Source organism: Papaver somniferum, chromosome 1, assembly GCF_003573695.1.
Source record: "Papaver somniferum cultivar HN1 chromosome 1, ASM357369v1, whole genome shotgun sequence".
In the NCBI taxonomy this organism is placed as follows: domain Eukaryota; kingdom Viridiplantae; phylum Streptophyta; class Magnoliopsida; order Ranunculales; family Papaveraceae; genus Papaver; species Papaver somniferum.
The window spans coordinates 242,674,176-242,691,613 of record NC_039358.1 but is presented as its reverse complement, the minus strand read 5'-3'; the positions used below and the strand labels follow the sequence as shown (position 1 = coordinate 242,691,613).

At 35.5% G+C, this 17,438-nt stretch overlaps 2 protein-coding genes across 2 annotated transcripts; both read left to right on the top strand.

Moving 5' to 3' along the window:
- Positions 1–2,046: 2,046 nt before the first annotated feature.
- LOC113274914 lies at positions 2,047–4,428 on the top strand. Its single transcript, XM_026524336.1, has 4 exons — positions 2,047–2,580; positions 2,695–3,124; positions 3,278–3,963; positions 4,066–4,428. Exons 1-4 carry the CDS (start codon positions 2,047–2,049, stop codon positions 4,426–4,428), a joined length of 2,013 nt encoding a protein of 670 aa, XP_026380121.1.
- Positions 4,429–12,871: 8,443 nt separating this feature from the next.
- Positions 12,872–15,702, top strand: LOC113274904. The gene is made up of 5 exons (XM_026524326.1): positions 12,872–13,046; positions 13,560–13,898; positions 14,019–14,712; positions 15,074–15,090; positions 15,242–15,702. The coding sequence occupies exons 1-5, from the start codon at positions 12,872–12,874 to the stop codon at positions 15,700–15,702; spliced, it is 1,686 nt and encodes a 561-aa protein (XP_026380111.1).
- Positions 15,703–17,438: the final 1,736 nt, after the last annotated feature.

Genomic DNA, 17,438 nt, shown 5'->3' with positions numbered 1-17,438 from the left:
TAGGAATATTTGAAGTCTGAACAACACTTCTAGTTTCTCTAGTTTCTCTAATATCCTCTGCATCAGTTGGCATCAGAGCCAGTTTGATTCCAGGGTTAGTAATATGCCAAGGTTACCAGTTGGTCGAGGTCGTGGTCGAGGTCGTGTTCGAGGCCAAGAAGTTGATCCAATTGATTATAATACGATGAAGGAAGAATTATTGAATGAAATCCGAGTGATGATGGGTCAGAATAACATTCATCATGAAGAAAGAGACGAGGAAGAAGGGGATAATACTAACGAAGAAGGGGATTATACCAACCCTTTTGGTAGAGGACGCCGTGAAGGTAGGATAATCCAACGTGACGATTCTGAGCGCTGGAAGGCCGAAATAAAAGTGGAGGTTCCAGAATTCTATGGAGGTTTAGAACCGGAGGAGTTTCTTTCGTGGTTGAACACAGCTGAGAAAGTATTGGAATTTAAGGATGTACCAGATAACAAACGAGTTCAGCTGGTAGCAACTATGTTTCGGGGAAGAGCTAATTCGTGGTGGCAACAACACAAACTACAACGCTCTCGTAAAGGGAAGCAGAAGTTAGTCTCGTGGGAGAAGATGAAGAAACATATGAGAGCAGAATTTTTACCACACAACTATATCAGCTTGATGTACCAGCAACTACAAAACCTACGCAATGGAACACGTTCTATAGACGAGTACACGAAGGAATTTTATCGATTACTTTCTCTTAACGATTTGTCGGAGTCATATGAGCAAAGAGTCGCACGTTATGTAGGTGGTCTTCCTCAGCAATATATCAGGATACACTTAACATGTTTGACTGTTGTTCTATATCGGATGCACATCATAGAGCAAGGCAGGTAGAGAAACAAGTGGGGCGTAGAAGTTCAAATTGGGGTAACAATGTAGCATCTTCCCCAACAAGTAATCGTAGTACGTCAACAACTAGTACTGTTAACAAACCTAATTCGGTTTCGAACCCAAGTAAAACTCCAATCAGCTATTTTGGAGGCAAGTGTAATAAGTGCGGTGAAACTGGGCACAAAGGCACTGACTGTCGCAAAGTAGAACGTGTGAACAAGGTTCTTTTCAATGAAGACAATCGTGAAGAAGATGATTGGGTACCTGAATATGATGAGGATCCAGAGGATGACTCTGAACCTAGTGATGAAGTAGTTACAGGAGATACAGGAGTGAACTTTGTAGCAAGAAGAAGTTTTCTCACTCCACGTACAGATGAGGACGACAACTGGTTACGTAATAATATATTCCAGTCGACATGTACGATCGAGGGAAAAGTTTGTCGTTTAGTTATTGATCCTGGAAGTTGCGAGAATATTATTGACGAAGAGGTCGTGAAACGGTTTAGGCTGGAAACCAAGGCACATCCGCATCCATATAAACTTTCTTGGCTTAAGAAAGGGAATGAGGTAAAAGTAAACAAACGTTGCTTGGTTTCTTTTTCGATTGGTAACAAATATAAAGATAAAATATGGTGTGACATTACTAGTATGGATGCTTGTCACTTTTTTTTGGGACGACCATGGGAGTTTGACAGGAAAACTAGTCATGACGGGCATAAAAATACCTACAACTTTTTATGGAACGACGTACGTATAGTACTTGTACCCAGCAAAGAAATTGCACCTAAACCATCTACCGTATAAACTACCAATCTCTTGTCGTTTAAGCAGTTTGAAGTTGAGGCAGAATATGCAGGAGAACTTTATGTGTTGATTAGCAAAGACCAACAGCCGGATGAAAGTAGTATCCCTATTGCAGCTCAACCTTTAATTAAGGAATTTATTGATTTTTTCCCTAACGAGTTGCCAGACGAGCTACCACCTCTCCGGGATATACAACACCATATTGATCTCATCCCTGGATCAAGCTTGCCAAACAAAGCGCATTATAGAATGAGTCCTAAGGAGCATGAAGAACTTTGTGGTTAAGTGGAAGTGTTGTTACAGAAAGGTTTGATCCGACAGAGCCTAAGTCCTTGTGTTGTACCGGCCTTGTTGATTCCAAAGAAAGATGGAACGTGGAGAATGTGTGTTGACAGTCGAGCCATCAACAAAATCACAGTAAAATACCGTTTTCCAATTCCTAGATTGGATGACCTGCTAGATCAGTTGTGTGGAGCGAAGGTGTTTAGCAAACTCGACTTGACGAGTGGGTACCATCAGATCAGAATTCGAGAAGGTGATGAGTGGAAAACAGCTTTTAAGACTCGAGAAGGGTTATATGAGTGGATGGTTATGCCGTTTGGATTGTCCAATGCGCCTAGTACATTCATCCGTATAATGAATCAAGTTCTCAGGCCCTTTATCGGTACTTTTGTGTTCGTTTATTTCGACGATATTCTTATTTATAGTGTTGATATGAACATGCATTTTCAACACGTTCGAGAAGTGCTTTCAACTCTACGTCGGGAAAAATTATTTGCAGCCATCAAGAAGTGTTCATTCATGACTGAACAAATTCTATTTCTCGGCTATGTCGTAACCAAGGATGGAATAAAGGTAGATGATTCCAAGGTTGAAGCTGTAAGAAATTGGACCACACCCACTACACTGCACGAGGTAAGGAGTTTTCATGGTTTCGCTTCTTTTTACCGGCGTTTTATTTATCACTGCAGCACCATTATGGCACCCATTACTGAATGCATGAAAGTAGGAAAGTTCTCATGGTCTTAGGAAGCTGACAAAGCCTTTGAAGCAGTCAAGACAAAACTAATAACCGCACCACTATTGGTGTTACCTGATTTCAGCAAGCCATTTGAATTACACTGTGATGCATCGAAGGTGGGAATTGGAGCTGTTTTGAGTCAGGAAGGACGACCTGTAGCATATTTTAGTGAGAAGTTGAATGGTGCTAAGACCAACTACAGTACTTATGATGTGGAGTTTTATGCCATAGTTCAAGCCTTGAAGCATTGGCGACACTATCTAATTCATAACGAATTCATTATGTTTTCTGACCATGATTCTTTAAGGCATATCAATAGGCAAGAGAAGCTTTCATCTAGACATGGTAAGTGGGCTTCTTATTTGCAAGAGTTCACTTTTGTACTGAAGCACAAAGATGGGTCGCAGAATCAAGTTGTTGATGCTTTAAGCCGTCGAAGTATGTTACTCAACACCATGCGAACTGAGGTAATAGATTTTGATTCGTATTCTGAACATATTCTAACCGATCCACACTTTGTGGAGATTGTGGATAATATCAGTCTAGGAAAATGAAGTGATTACCTTATGCATGAAGGATTTCTCTTTAAAGGTAACCAATTGTGTATTCCCGATTCTAGTCTTCGATTGAAGATTATTAAGGAGTTACATGACGAGGGGCACATGGGTAGAGATAAAACTTTCCAGCTTGTTTCAAAATCATATTACTGGCCAACAATGAGGCGTGAAGTTGCTAAATTCGTGGACAGATGTCGAATCTGTCAAGTTTCAAAAGGAAAAGCAACCAATGCAGGGTTATATATACCACTAAAAGTTCCAAGCCAACCATGGTCAGATTTGAGCATGGATTTTGTATTGGGTTTACCTCGAACTCAGAGGGGGAATGATTCAGTATTTGTTGTTGTCGACCGTTTTTCAAAAATGTCTCACTTTATTGCTTGCAAGAAGACTACTAATGCACTGAAGGTAGCTGAATTGTTCTTCCAAGAAGTGTATCGTCTACATGGATTGCCCTGTTCAATAGTCAGTGATCGAGACACAAGATTCCTTAGTTATTTCTGGAAAACCTTGTGGAAATTGGCTAATACAAGACTTAATTTCAGTAGTGCGTATCATCCTCAAAGTGATGGACAAACAAAAGTTGTGAATCGTTCTTTGGGTGATATACTACGGTGTATGGTTGGAGACAATCCGAAAAGTTGGGACCAGAAACTTTGCCAAGCTGAATTTGCATTTAATCGTTCAGTCAACCGTAGCCTGGGTATGAGTCCGTTCGAGGTTGTTTATGGATACAATCCACGAGCACCAATAGATTTAGCTCGTGTTCCTGATTTGAAGAGAATTGAAGTTCGTGCTGAAGAACGTATCCAATAGCTGCAGCAAGTTCACAAGTTGGCCGAAGAACAGTTGCTTCGAGCTAATGAAAGGTACAAGGAGGCGGCAGATAAGAAACGCAGAGTTGTCGAGTTTGAAGTAGGGGATTTTGTCTGGGAAATATTGACAAAGGATCGTTTTCCAGTTGGCGAGTACAACAAACTGAAGGCACGCAAGATTGGTTCCTTGGAAATTGTCGCAAAGATTAATTCCAATGCATACAAGTTGAAGCTTCCAAGTCACATCCGTACTTCTGATGTTTTTAATGTAAAACACTTAGTGCCTTTTTGTGGTGATAATTCTGATGATGATACGACAAATTCGAGGGCGAATTTCTCCCAACCCCGAGAGAATGATGCAGATGAGTAGGCTATAGCCTATTTGGAGGCTAAAAATCCAAGTGTCGTAATTTAGATTCTTAGGGGTCCATTTCGATGGGAAACAAGCCAAAGAACAGGACAAGGGAATCTTTGATTGCCTTGGTCTTCATAATTTAGCCAAATTCCATCGTTTAGGGCATCAAACATACGTTTTTGCTATTTTAGGAAAGTTTTTATTTTGTTAATAACTCTTTCGTTAGGAGTCTGTTTGGGCCGCCGTTTGAGGCGAATTGTTTTATTTTATGAGTACTTTCATTATTTTAGGTCGACCAAAATTTGCCAAAAATAGCAAATTAGGGTCTGAGTCGGTTTAGGGGGTTTTTTCATCCTTTCTTGACTAGCAAGTTAGGGTTTTTCCCCAAGTCTATAAAAGAGTCCATCATAAATTGTTTAGGGCAACTTTTTTGGAATATATATTTTCTTTATCAAACTTTGTTTAAGTTTAATCGATTTTTATCTAAAGTTGGGAAACCGAAGTCTAGATATTAATCAACGTTCATAGTCGATATTCCTAGGAATATTTGAAGTCTGAACAACACTTCTCTTTTCTCTAGTTTCTCTAATATCCGCTGCATCAGATTTCCATCTCTCCAAAAGGTAATTGAAATGTGTAAGTTTCTGGACAAAAGCGCTCGGTAAATGCAGAGGCCGACACACTATCATATTCCTTATGTCCATAATTGATGATAGGCCATAAAGCACAGCGTTGTACGTAAGCAATCACCTCCGGAACCTCTTCATCAAGACTTCATTCCGATGCCCTCTGGTGTCTCAATACTCGGACTGCACGGTTGTGATCAGGAGTCTCATAAATTTTCTTCGCCCAAGAATCGGCATAACCAATCAACACATTTCCTCCATATTCCGGAAGACCATGAGGCAAACCATCTGATCAAGGTGTAATTACGTCATCTTCATCAGGAATGTGTAAACCAGTGATCCGTCGATCATCATCGTCCTTCTCTTTCTCGGGTTCTGCCACCTTCTTACCTTTCTTGTCTTTCTTGGGTTTTCCTTGGGGTTGTGTTTCTTGATGAACTTCTTGATTATCATCAACTTCTTCATCTTCATCTATTCCTTCTTCTTGTCTTTCAATTCTTACTTGTTCAGCTTCTTCTTCTAAAATTCCTCCTCTACCTCCCGCTCCCAATTTTTTCTTACCTCCTCCTATAGGATTGGGAGTTTTAGAAGTAGAAGGTGTTACCTCCATCTTCTTCCTCTTTGTAGCTGCATTGGTCCTGACACAAGTATGAAAGTTATAAGACTAATTCGAACAACAAAGAGATTTGGAAAGCAAAAAACTTGTAAGAAAATAAGAAGGCTTGGCTTACTCGAAATAACACATATGATCTGAATCATGTCTTGAAATTTTTATTAGCTTACACAGAGAGTGAATCGGCTCATACCACAAAACAATTATAAGTCGATCCTATATAATCGGCTCACAACCGATACCGTCGAATAAGACGAATCTATGATTATGAACTCAAACATGTATTCGGCGAAACATGATATCATATAAATAAGTCGATCCTATACACTTGTAAAATTTATGAAATTTTAACAATGATATTCGGCGCAACCCTAATACTATCGAATAAGCCGAATCTAGACTTATCAATTGAAACATTTATTCGGCGCAAAACTAATACAACCATACAAGCCGATCCTACGCACATGCAAAATTTCTGAAATTCACAAAACATATTCGGCACAAAACTAACACCATCGAATAAGCCGATCCTAAATATAAGTCTCTGTGTCACTAAGTTCGGCTCAAAACGGATTTCAGATTTACGCCGAGCCATTCATATACACTTTCAGGGTTCAGTTTCAAGAAAAGCTCGGCGCACATCTAAGATTTTTTTTGCACCGAACTATACACTGTCACCGCCGCAGAAACATGATTTTGACGAATTAAATCGACCACACCAATCTAAAACATCAAATACGAGATAGGTTTGTAGAACTAACCTTCCTATTCTCATTTCCGGAGTTGGTTCTTCTTCAATCTCTTCTTCCGGTTGATTTTGTGATTGATTTTGATTTTGTTCTTCACTCTCTAAATCTTTTTCTTCTTCAATAGGTTGTTGAGTCGATCGATTTGAACGAGAAACTGGCTTACGACGACCCAATTATATAGATGAGTTTAATCGTCGACTAAATTTTCACGAATCGACGATTAAATTTCCGCGATGATACGATGAAAAAAAAGGAAGAATAAGAAGAAGGGTTCGGCTGTTGTGGAGGAGGGAGAAGAAGGGATTAGGGATATGAAACTGATTTTATATTTATTGATTATAGGTTTTTGTATTAGGGTTAGGGATAGATTAGTAATTTAAATGATCTAAGGGCATATAGGTAATTGAACCACCCCATAGGGTACCCCTTATAAGGTCACCCAAGTTAGGACTAGTCCTTTGTATGCCTTGAAAGTTTTTGATATGCCCTATATCATGGTACCTAATAAAAGGAGCATATTAGACCCAAATAAGCCAATTTTTGGTGTAAAACTTCTCTGGTACAAACATCCTCCTACTCGGTTGTGCCAATCACATCAAAAAGCTTTCAAGATTGTTATTGACAAGTATACAGAAAGTGGCGGATCTTCTTTTCAAAAAAAAAAAAAAAGGAACCATTTTTTGGGGACCATGGTTTTTTTGTGGGGACTATGCTTATATTTTAGGCAAGAAATTATAAGTAATCCTAAGTCACCCCTTATCTAAATGTTTTTCTTAATATCAAACTTACCCTCCTTAATTAAATGTGTTAGTTTAATGATTAATTAGTTATTAATTAATGATGAGTATGATTAGTAATGATTAGTTACCATTAAGAAGTTCTATTACAAAAAATTGAAAAAAAAATTGCGAGAAACTTTAAATTTTTTTGCGATTAAGTTCGGTTACCCAAATTTATGACCAAAAACGAACTTAATGTTTAGTGATTAGTATGATTAGTAATGATTAGTTACCAGTGAGAAGTTCGGTTACAAAATATTAAAAATTTTCCTTGCGATCAAACCGAACTCTATATTTGGTGTGACCATTAAATAGTTTGGTTATAAAAAAATTTAAACATTTTTACGATCAAACCGAACTTAAAGTTCGGTTAAGAAATATTTTTTGCGACGTAACCGAACTAAAGTTCGGTTGGGAAATGTTTTTTGCAACTAACCGAACTGTTAGGGTTCGGTTGGGAAATGTTTTTAGCTACTAATCGAACTAAGGTTCGGTTGGGAAATGTTTTTGCAACTAACCGAGCTATTAGGGTTCGGTTGGGAAATGTTTGTTGCTACTAACCGAACTATTAGGGTTCGGTTGGAAAATATTTTTTGCGACATAACCGAACTAAGGTTCGGTTGGGAATTCTTTTTTGCGAAATAGTCAAACTGTTCTTCATGTTCATCATTTCCATTAGGTTTGGTTAGTTCGACAAAGTTTTTCATATAATTCCTAACCGAACTTCTCTCTGCAACTTTCATTTTCAACTCATTTTGATGGTTACTCATTTTTCAGTCGAACGAGGAACGTCAAGCAAAGAGAGAAGAAGAAGAGGATAATTTTTTTTTTCAAAACTAAAAAATTTCGATTCCCCCTATTTTTGTTTTTGATTTTGATTTTGGTTAATAGATTCGTTTAGATTAAATATATATGATTAGATTTATATAGTTATTAGGTTAGTTTTAATTTAAATTAAAGTAAAGAGTAAATGTGTACTTACCTAATTTTAGGACACCCCTTATAAGTAAAGAGAGGTTGGCCTAATAAGACCATGGTCCCAAAAAAAACCATGGTCCCTAAAAAATGGTTCAAAAAAAGAAAGTGGCATATCTTATCCAACAGAGAAGATGGGCAATAACTTTGAAGAAACAACCCAATACTGATGCATTTGAGGATTTCTCCAACCTAATAAAATTTGATTGGCGACCCTCCTGATTTGGAAGATGAATATGACGTTACCGTACATATCAATGTGTTTGGGTACTCAACTTAAGGATATCAGTAGGTCTTGAAGCAGAAAGTCTCCAACGCAAATTGACCATACCATTTACATGGGTGAAACATGTGCAGCACACAGTGCAAGATTTCATCTGGTCGCTCATGCATGATGCATCTCCTACAGTGGATCTCAAAAAGGGATGTGAAATTGAGGATATATATTGCAGCTCATGCAGCTACATAGAGGAGAACATAAATCTTTTATTCTTTCGCTGTGCATTTTCAAGAAAATTATGGGAGTGCTTCTTTTCTAGTTATATGGCCAATCCTTCCATAACAACAACCGGAGAGATGGGCTGACAATAAAAGAAAGAAATTAGGTTAGGAAATATGGCCAATCCTTCCATCTATAATATGGGATCTATTGTTGGAAAAAACTAAGAAGGTTGTGGCAAAGAAGAGGGCAAGAGGTGTGAATACAATCATTGATGAGGTGAAGAAATTTGTTTTTCAATGGGGATCTATTGTAAATTGGTTTCCATCAACTAATCATTGAGTAGATAGGCTATGGGCTCCTAATTTATGATCTTGGGCCCTAGTTTTTCCTGTATCTCTTTTCTATTTTCCCTTTAATAAAATTTAGCATTTTCCCGTAAAAAAGAAAGAAAGAGTTATACGGGAGCCAGAGGTTGGAAAAACGGTTTAAACCTGTTGAGGCATAGAATTAAATTTAAGTGGAAACTACCGTATAGTCTTAGAAAAAATATAATTGAGTGAGATTGGTCATGTTGGCCTAGTCAACTGTCTGTTTGGTCATTTTTTTAAATATATGTTATTGTATGTTTGGTCATACGTCATTAATGATGTCATAATATTTTAATAGTGGCGGAAACACCATTTTTTCTCTCTCTCTTAATAAAAATTTAAAATTGAAAATATCTTTTGAACCATACGTCCAAAAATGATAAATGATATTCGGAAAACCCTCGCTTAGAGCTATTTAACGAGTTGTTATATTTCAGAACTTTTAATTTTTACCTTATCCTTTAGCTAAAAATTAACTATAAAATGAACTATTATACTAGTTCATTCTATAAAATGAACTATCATACTAGCTAGTAAATTCTAAAGTGAACTGTTTGAACAAAAAAATATCATGTGAGTTCATTCTACAAATGAACTCTTAGGATTAAGTAACATACGAGTTCATTTTACAAAATGAACTGATATAATGAACTATTATTACGAGTTCATTCTACTATATGAAATACCATTAGGAGTTCATTCTGCAATATGGAGTACCATTTACGAGTTCATTTTATAATATGGGCGACCATAATGAACACTTATTACGAGTTCATTCTACAATATGAACTGCTATACTTAATTATCATTACGAGTTTATTTTGTAACATAAATTACCAATCCTATAATACGAAAAACCATTATGAGATCATTCGACAATAAGAACATCTATCTCGAGTTCATTCTACTATATGAACTAAATTGCGATTTCATTCTTCGAAATGTACTAGTATTATGAGTTCATTCTACAAATTAAATTGCTAGCATATACGAGTTCATTATACGAAATGAACTGCTAGAACTATAATGAACTGCCATGTTCTAAAATAGTGTTCATTCTCGGATATGAACTACTATTATACCGGAAAAAAATTATAATTCTAAAACACAGTATAATGGGTACTCGTTGTGTAGGTCTCGTCGATACCTTTATGAATATATAAAATTTATTGATTTTCAACTTATATTTTCGGAGATATTCAATTTTTTAAGTTTTTTTATCTATCAATATTATAAAAAAAGGAAAAATTAATAGAGAAAAAATATAGAAGTGAGAAAATCGGGGGATAAACTGAGTCAACTCAGTATTTCAAATTTTGATTTCCCTCTTCTCTTGATGCTACACTGAATCTTGTTTTTGACTTCTTTGATTCCCCTTAATGTTTTTTAAATCGTGTTATTGATTTCATTCCTTACTTTGGTTTGATTTGAAAATTTCTTTGTTATTTTTTAATCTCAAAATTACAGATGGGTAACTAATTTTCTTTTTTTCTTCTCATTGTGTATACAGATTGCTTACTCCACAAATGGTGTTTGTCGGGTTTCCAGTGTCGATTATGGTGTTTGCTGTTGTTGTCTTATTGCTTGTTAAAGCAGGAGTTTCTCCTTCAATCCTCATTGTTCTTGGTTTCTCCGAAGGAAAAAATTGATTTTTCTCTGATTCAGTAAGGTCTAAGCTCACACATGGATGCTACACGTGCAAAGTAAATTGAGTCTGTTACAAATTTGAAAATTTAATAGCCCCCTTTCTGCTTTGGTCAATTACATCTCATGTTCTTGCCTTTTCTGTTGCAACCAATCCCAAAAATCTCTTGATAATTAACACAAAAAATACCAATATCTATTCTATTTCAAGTAACCCTAATTGGCACTATACCTATATGAATCCTAATCTCAAGGTAAACTTGAATCCTGAAATTGAAGTGAAAAGAAAAGATCAAATGGCAGAAAATCAATCTAGTAATCATATTGTTCTTAACTCAAACAATGATGTTTCGGAGTTAGCTTTAAGATTTAAAAAAGCTACCTTGGAGCTGCAAAATGAGGAAGATTATGTCATCATCAATCAAGAAGATTCTGGAGAAAAGTAAGAAAATAGCAATGGAGAATGGGATTTTTGTTTGATTGGGAAGATTATATTGAAGGGAAAATGTCTTATGGTACAGTTGAAGAGAATATCCAGTTTACCTGGCCATTTATTCCTGCAGAAGATGTGAATATCATTGAAGTTTATACTAATGTAATGATATTCAAGCTTCTGAATAAGGATGTGGTAGACAAAATTATCTAGGAAGGTCCATCGAATATTGACGGTAAACTATGTATTCTGTTCGACTATTTTCATGGACTTATCCACCAGAATCTCGACTGGAGTAAGCAAGTTTATTGGATTGATCTGAAATATCTCCAACCTGAGCATATAAATGTTAAATCTGTTGAGGATATGGGTAAGCTACTGGGGGAAGTTATTGTCGTTGAACCTGCTAATGCCATCCCTTATGATGGTATTCCTGTGAAGATATGTGTTAGGATTGAACTCACTATACCATTGAGAAGAGGAGTCTTAGCAATAACTGCAGCTGGTTCCACTAAATGGGTTAAATTCTTTTATCACAAGCAACCTAACAAAATCTGTAGATAATGTTTCATCATCAACCATTCCAAGGATGTTTGTAAAGACGCTGCTATTTATCTGAAAGCAGCTCATGAAAAGCCGCTACCCTTTGGAGGTGTTGGAATTGTGAGAAAAAACATCAGTGTGCGTTCTACCACAACAAATACTCATAAGCTTATGTCAAGAAAAATTACTAAGCCAACTCCTTTTGTTCCGCCAGTTGATGGTAAAGTCTTGAAGTTTCAAACTATGTCTGACCTAGAGGATTCTGCTGCAAGGCTCGGGAAGATACGGATTCACAGAGAATGGAGGTAACCAAGGAAATAATGAGGTTGAAGCTGAGAAAAAGACATCAACTAGAATCACACTTAAGGACAAGCAATCTGGAAACACTTCTGAGGAGAACAAGGTATATTTGAACTTTTATTTCTACTCTTGCTTTAACATTAATCTTCATAGCATAACAAGACTATACTTATACCAATAGTTGGTTATTAGTAGGAGATATGAACTTCGTTTTAAATTGTGATGAAAAAGAAGGTGGTAATATTCCTAGTCAATCTAAATTAGATCATTACAATGACTTGCTGCAATTTAGAGGTCTTCATAGCATGAATTTCATAAGCAATCCCTTCACTTAGACAAATAGAAGAGAATGAGAATAACTTATTTTAGAAAGATTAGACGGAGCCTGTGCTACTTTTGGTTGGATTCAAAACTTCAATAATGCTGCTGTTTATCATCTAAATACTCTTGGTAGTGATCACTGTCCTATTATGATTGTCACCTCTAGAATGGATAATTCAACTAAAAAACCTTTTAGAGTAAATAAAGCTTGGTTCAATGATTCTACTTTCTCTACTTTGATCAATTCTAATTGGGGTTTCAATAATACTGGTTCTTATGCTTTCAGGTTCTCTAATAATTTGTATGATACTAAATATGCTCTAAAGGATTGGAATTATAACCATTTTGTTAATATCAACACCCAAATATCTAAGTTGCAAGATCAGCTTTATGTCATTACTAGAAATAGAAGCAATCAAAATTCTGATCAAGTTAGAGAACTTACTGAGAAACTTAAGTTTTGGTATAATGCTGAAGAAGATTACTGGAAACAAAGAAATAGAGATGATAACCTAAAATTTGAGGATAGGAACACTGCTTACTTTCATTAGAAGGCAAACTTTAGGAGGAAAAGAACTCAGATAGACACTTTACAAGATAGACTATGCAATTGGCTCACTGATAGAGAAGACATTGCAGATGAACTATTAAGTCACTTCTATAATATGAGTAGAACTACTAGCCCAAATAATCCTGTGAACTATCTGAATAATATTACTCCTTGTATCACAGATGCTGATAATTGTATGTTCATTGCCTGTCCCTCTTATGATGAAGTTAAGAATACTGTTTTTGCTATGAAACCATGGACCACTCCTGGTCCAGATGGTTTTCCTGGAGGTTTTTATTAGATTATGTGAGATACTGTGGGTCAGGATGTAATTAACATGGTTAAGTCTTTCTTTGAATCTCAGCATATCTTGAAACAACTTAACCATAATTTCACTACCCTTATCCCTAATTAAGACTAAGTGTCCCTAAAAAGCTGTTGACTTCAGACCAATTAGCTTATGCAATGTTTCTTATAAAATTATATAAAAAAATTTGGCTTCAAAGTTGAAAAAACTTCTAAGTAAAATTATTGCTCCCAATCAAACTGCTTTTATTGCTGGTAGACTTATCCAAGATAATATAGTGATTGCTCATGAGATGATTGACTCTCTTAAGAAGAATAAAGCCAAAGATGGAGATATTGCTATTAAAATTGATATGTCTAAAGCATTTGACAGAGTTGAATGGTCTTTTTTAATTGCTAATTTATAAAACCTCTTGGATTCTCTGACATATGGTGTGCTATGATTGAACAGTGCATATCTACAGTTTCTACTTTTATTCTTTTGAATGGATCTCCAGGTAAGTTATATTATCCCCAAAGAGGTTTGAGACAGGGAGATCCTCTATCTCCATACCTCTTTATTCTTTTTATGGAAGCCTTTAGTAGAGATCTAAGATCTGCTGAAGATTCAAATTTGATTAATGGATTTCAAGTTACTAAGGAAGCCCCTCCTATCACCCATTTATTTTTTGCAGATGACTGCTTTGTGTTTATTAAAGCTAGGATCCAGGAAGCAAATCAATTAGCTAAAATTATTGACCAATTCAGTAAATTTTCAGGTCAAGCTGTCAACTTTGGCAAATCAGCTGTGGCTTTTAGTCCTAAAGTGCCAGGTAACATTAAGAACACTATTTCAGGTATATTACAAATAAAAAGAATGGCTTTACAATAAAAGTATTTAGGAGTGCCTCTCCTTCTACAAAGAGACAAAACTCAATCTTTCTCTCATCTGACTGATAGTTGTAAAAGCAACTTAGAAATTTGGAAAGGTAAGTTTGTAACCCCTCTTGGTAGAACAGTGCTTATTCAATCTGTTTTATGTAATTTTGCTAACCGTCACCTTGAAGTATTTCCTATGCCTAAAACCATCACAGATAAGATGGATTCAGTTCAAATGAATTCCCAATGGGGTAAAGATGAAAAAGGAGGAGGAATTTATCATAAAATATGGCTTGATTTAGCACTTCCCAAAAATCTGGGAGGTCTCAACATTAGAAGGACAAACATTCTTAATCTTGCTCTGCTCACTAAGTTAGCATGGAGAATGCTAACCCAACAAGATGAGATGTGTGTTCAAATTTTAAGTTGCAAATACTTTAAAAATACTAATCCTCTTAATGGTGTTGTTTCTTCTCAGGGATCTTGGATTTGGAAAGGTATTTGTCATGGGCTTGATATAGTTAGAAGATACTATGTTTGGGAGATAGGAGATGGAAGTCAAGTAGATATCTGGAAAGATAATTGGATTTCTAATAAAAACAAACCACCAGATAGTACCTTCTACTCTTCTAACATGAAAAAAGTCAGTCAACTTATAGATCATGAGTCTCATGCTTGGAATTGTGATACTCTTAATGCCCTATTTGATGAGGATACAGTCAATGATATTATGAAAATTATAATTCCTCTCAATGGTCAGGCTCAGCTCAGATGGCCACCTGCTCACAATGGGTGCTTCTCAGTTAAAACAACATATAGGGTTATTTTAATGATTCTCTAGTAGCCTGTCCTTCTAAGAATGATATGACAATTAACTGGTCTTTATTCTGGAAGTTAAAACTTCCTCCTAAGATACAACACTTTATGTGGAAGTGTCTGCACAAGTGTTTTTCTACTAAAGATAAGCTAGCTAGAATCACTAAACATAAGGGTACCTCATGTACTTTATGTGATAATGATGTTGAATCCTTCCAACATCTTTTCATAGGTTGTCCTGTAGCTGCTAGTATATGGAATAGAGTGAATCTTAATCTGTATAATTCCATCTGTAGCTATAATTTGCATGACTGGCTTTGTAACATTCTGAATGCAGGTCATACATGTTTACAGGTAGATCTTAAAAGCTTTGAATATACCTGTTTTATAACTTGGTACATTTGGAAGGCCAGATGTGCTAAGAATTTTGAGAATACTCGGTTGAATATTTCTCATATATCTGAAATTATTGTGAATCATCTTAATGAATGACATAATTCCTTAGTTGTTGTTAACATTTCTACTACTGGCACTGTCAGACACCTACGGAAACCATCTTTTCCTAATGTAGAGAAAATAAATTTTGATGCTTCCTTTATTAATAGCTCTCTTCCATCTGGTATTGAACTAACTTTAAGGAATTCTACAGGGTTCTGCGATGGAGTGCGATGTATCCCTCTCAAAACAGTAGATGTTGAACAAGCTGATGCATTAGGAGCAATAGAAGCAGTTCTATGGGCTAAGGAAAGAGGGTTTCAAAGGATACATCTAGAAGGGGACTGTGTGAATGTTGTTAGAGCAATCCAAGGTCATCCTACCTCAGTCAAGTGGACAACAAATAATATTATTAGGGATATTCTCTATTTATTATCTGATTTTGAATATTGGGAATGTAGTTATGCACACAGAGATGCAAATAGCCTAGCTGATTCTTTGGCTAAATTTGCTAAAACTCAAGTAGTGTAGTTGATTATTATTCAAACTGGCCTGCTTGGATCGATACATTGATCTTAAGTGACCAAAACAGTATTTGTTGCTTCTTAAATTCATTAATACATTCTACTTTCCTATTAAAAAAAGGAGAAAAGAAAAGAAGTTTATCGGGTGAAGAAGCAAGAGAGTAGAGAAAAAAGTTATTTTAGATGTTTTTAATATTTTTGAATAAACAAAGATCAAACTCTCTTACATCCATGGACCAAACAGATTTGGAATTGGAATCACCTGAAAAGAACCAAACGATAATTTCATTGAATTTAATTATTTAGGTTTTCAAACAACAATTGATAACCGGGAAGGAAGATCGAACAGTAAGTCGACTTGTTAGGTATGAATGAAACTCAAAACAACAGTAAAAAGGAAAACAATTTGTTATAAGGCTAGTTTGGTATTGTTGTGAATTTTAGAAAAACGCTTTTCTGTTGTGTTGTTGTGTTGTGCTGTGGAAATAAATCGGCTGGTGTTTGGTAAACTATAATTTAAAAAGCATTGTGCAATTAACAAACTGTAAATTCTGTTTGGTCAACTGGTATTTAAAAGTGCTGGTGATGTAGTTAATGACGAAAATAGACATATTTCAAAAATTAGTTTTAAATACAATTTTATTATAATAAATTATATTTCTAATTTTAATATATTTAAAAAATATAAGTAATATTTTTATTATTTTATTTATTTATTTTAATTATTTAACAATATTATGGTTATGGTTTACTTAGAAAATATTATTATTTTAATATTTATTAAATTTTTTACTATTTTTATTTTAATTATTATTGTATTCATTATTTTAAATAACAAATGAAAAAATTGAGAAATAAAATAAAAGTTAGAAATATCATGTTAAATGTACTATATTTGAGGGTAAAACTTGTTTTTATAATAAATTAACAAGGTTAAAATAGAGAATCAATTAAATCGAATTATGTGAATCCACAGCTTCTGCTTTTCCATCTTTTAAAAGCTAGTGATGAGTAGCTTTTTAAAAGCAGGGCTAAAATGAAAGTGCTTCTTTTCAAAATCACTTTGAAAAAAATTTACCAAACACAATTTTTGGTAAAAATTTATTACAAAGTGCTTTTGGTTAAAAAAAAAACAATCCCAAACGGGACTATAATTGTTGCGAGGACACTCGTGTGGTCTTTCATTTTATTTCATGCGGAACAACAGACATATGCTCCTAGGTAGTCAGGATCAGAATCGCATGCAGATGTGCTCACGCAAATATCCACACATTGTTCACAACATAGCGCATATCCGACTCCACCTCCACACGACATGTAATCATCATCTGAACCAGGTCCAATTACAACAACTCCACTGCCGACATAACTGCGTTCAACGACGACAACAAACAAACAAACAAAAACATCCCAGACTACATTTTTGTATCAAAAACCCAATTACTGATTCTTGTGATGCTCTACCAAAAATAAATAAATAACAAAAACCGAACGTCTAATTTTTGTGCTAATGATTTGTTCTCTTCATCTACCGGTTCTAAAAGATCTGTTGGGAGTATGGCCCGTGGGTGTAGATCAAGTGGGACAGTCTTTCTAGAAGCAGGTTTAGGCCTATCCAACAAAAATTTAGGACCCTTCAAGATATTTCTTTTTAGTCAGGCAGCAAACGGGTACCCGATTATCTGGGACGGAATTGCTGTTAGAAACCGATAAGCTTTTTTGGTCGTTACGCATATCCCTCGT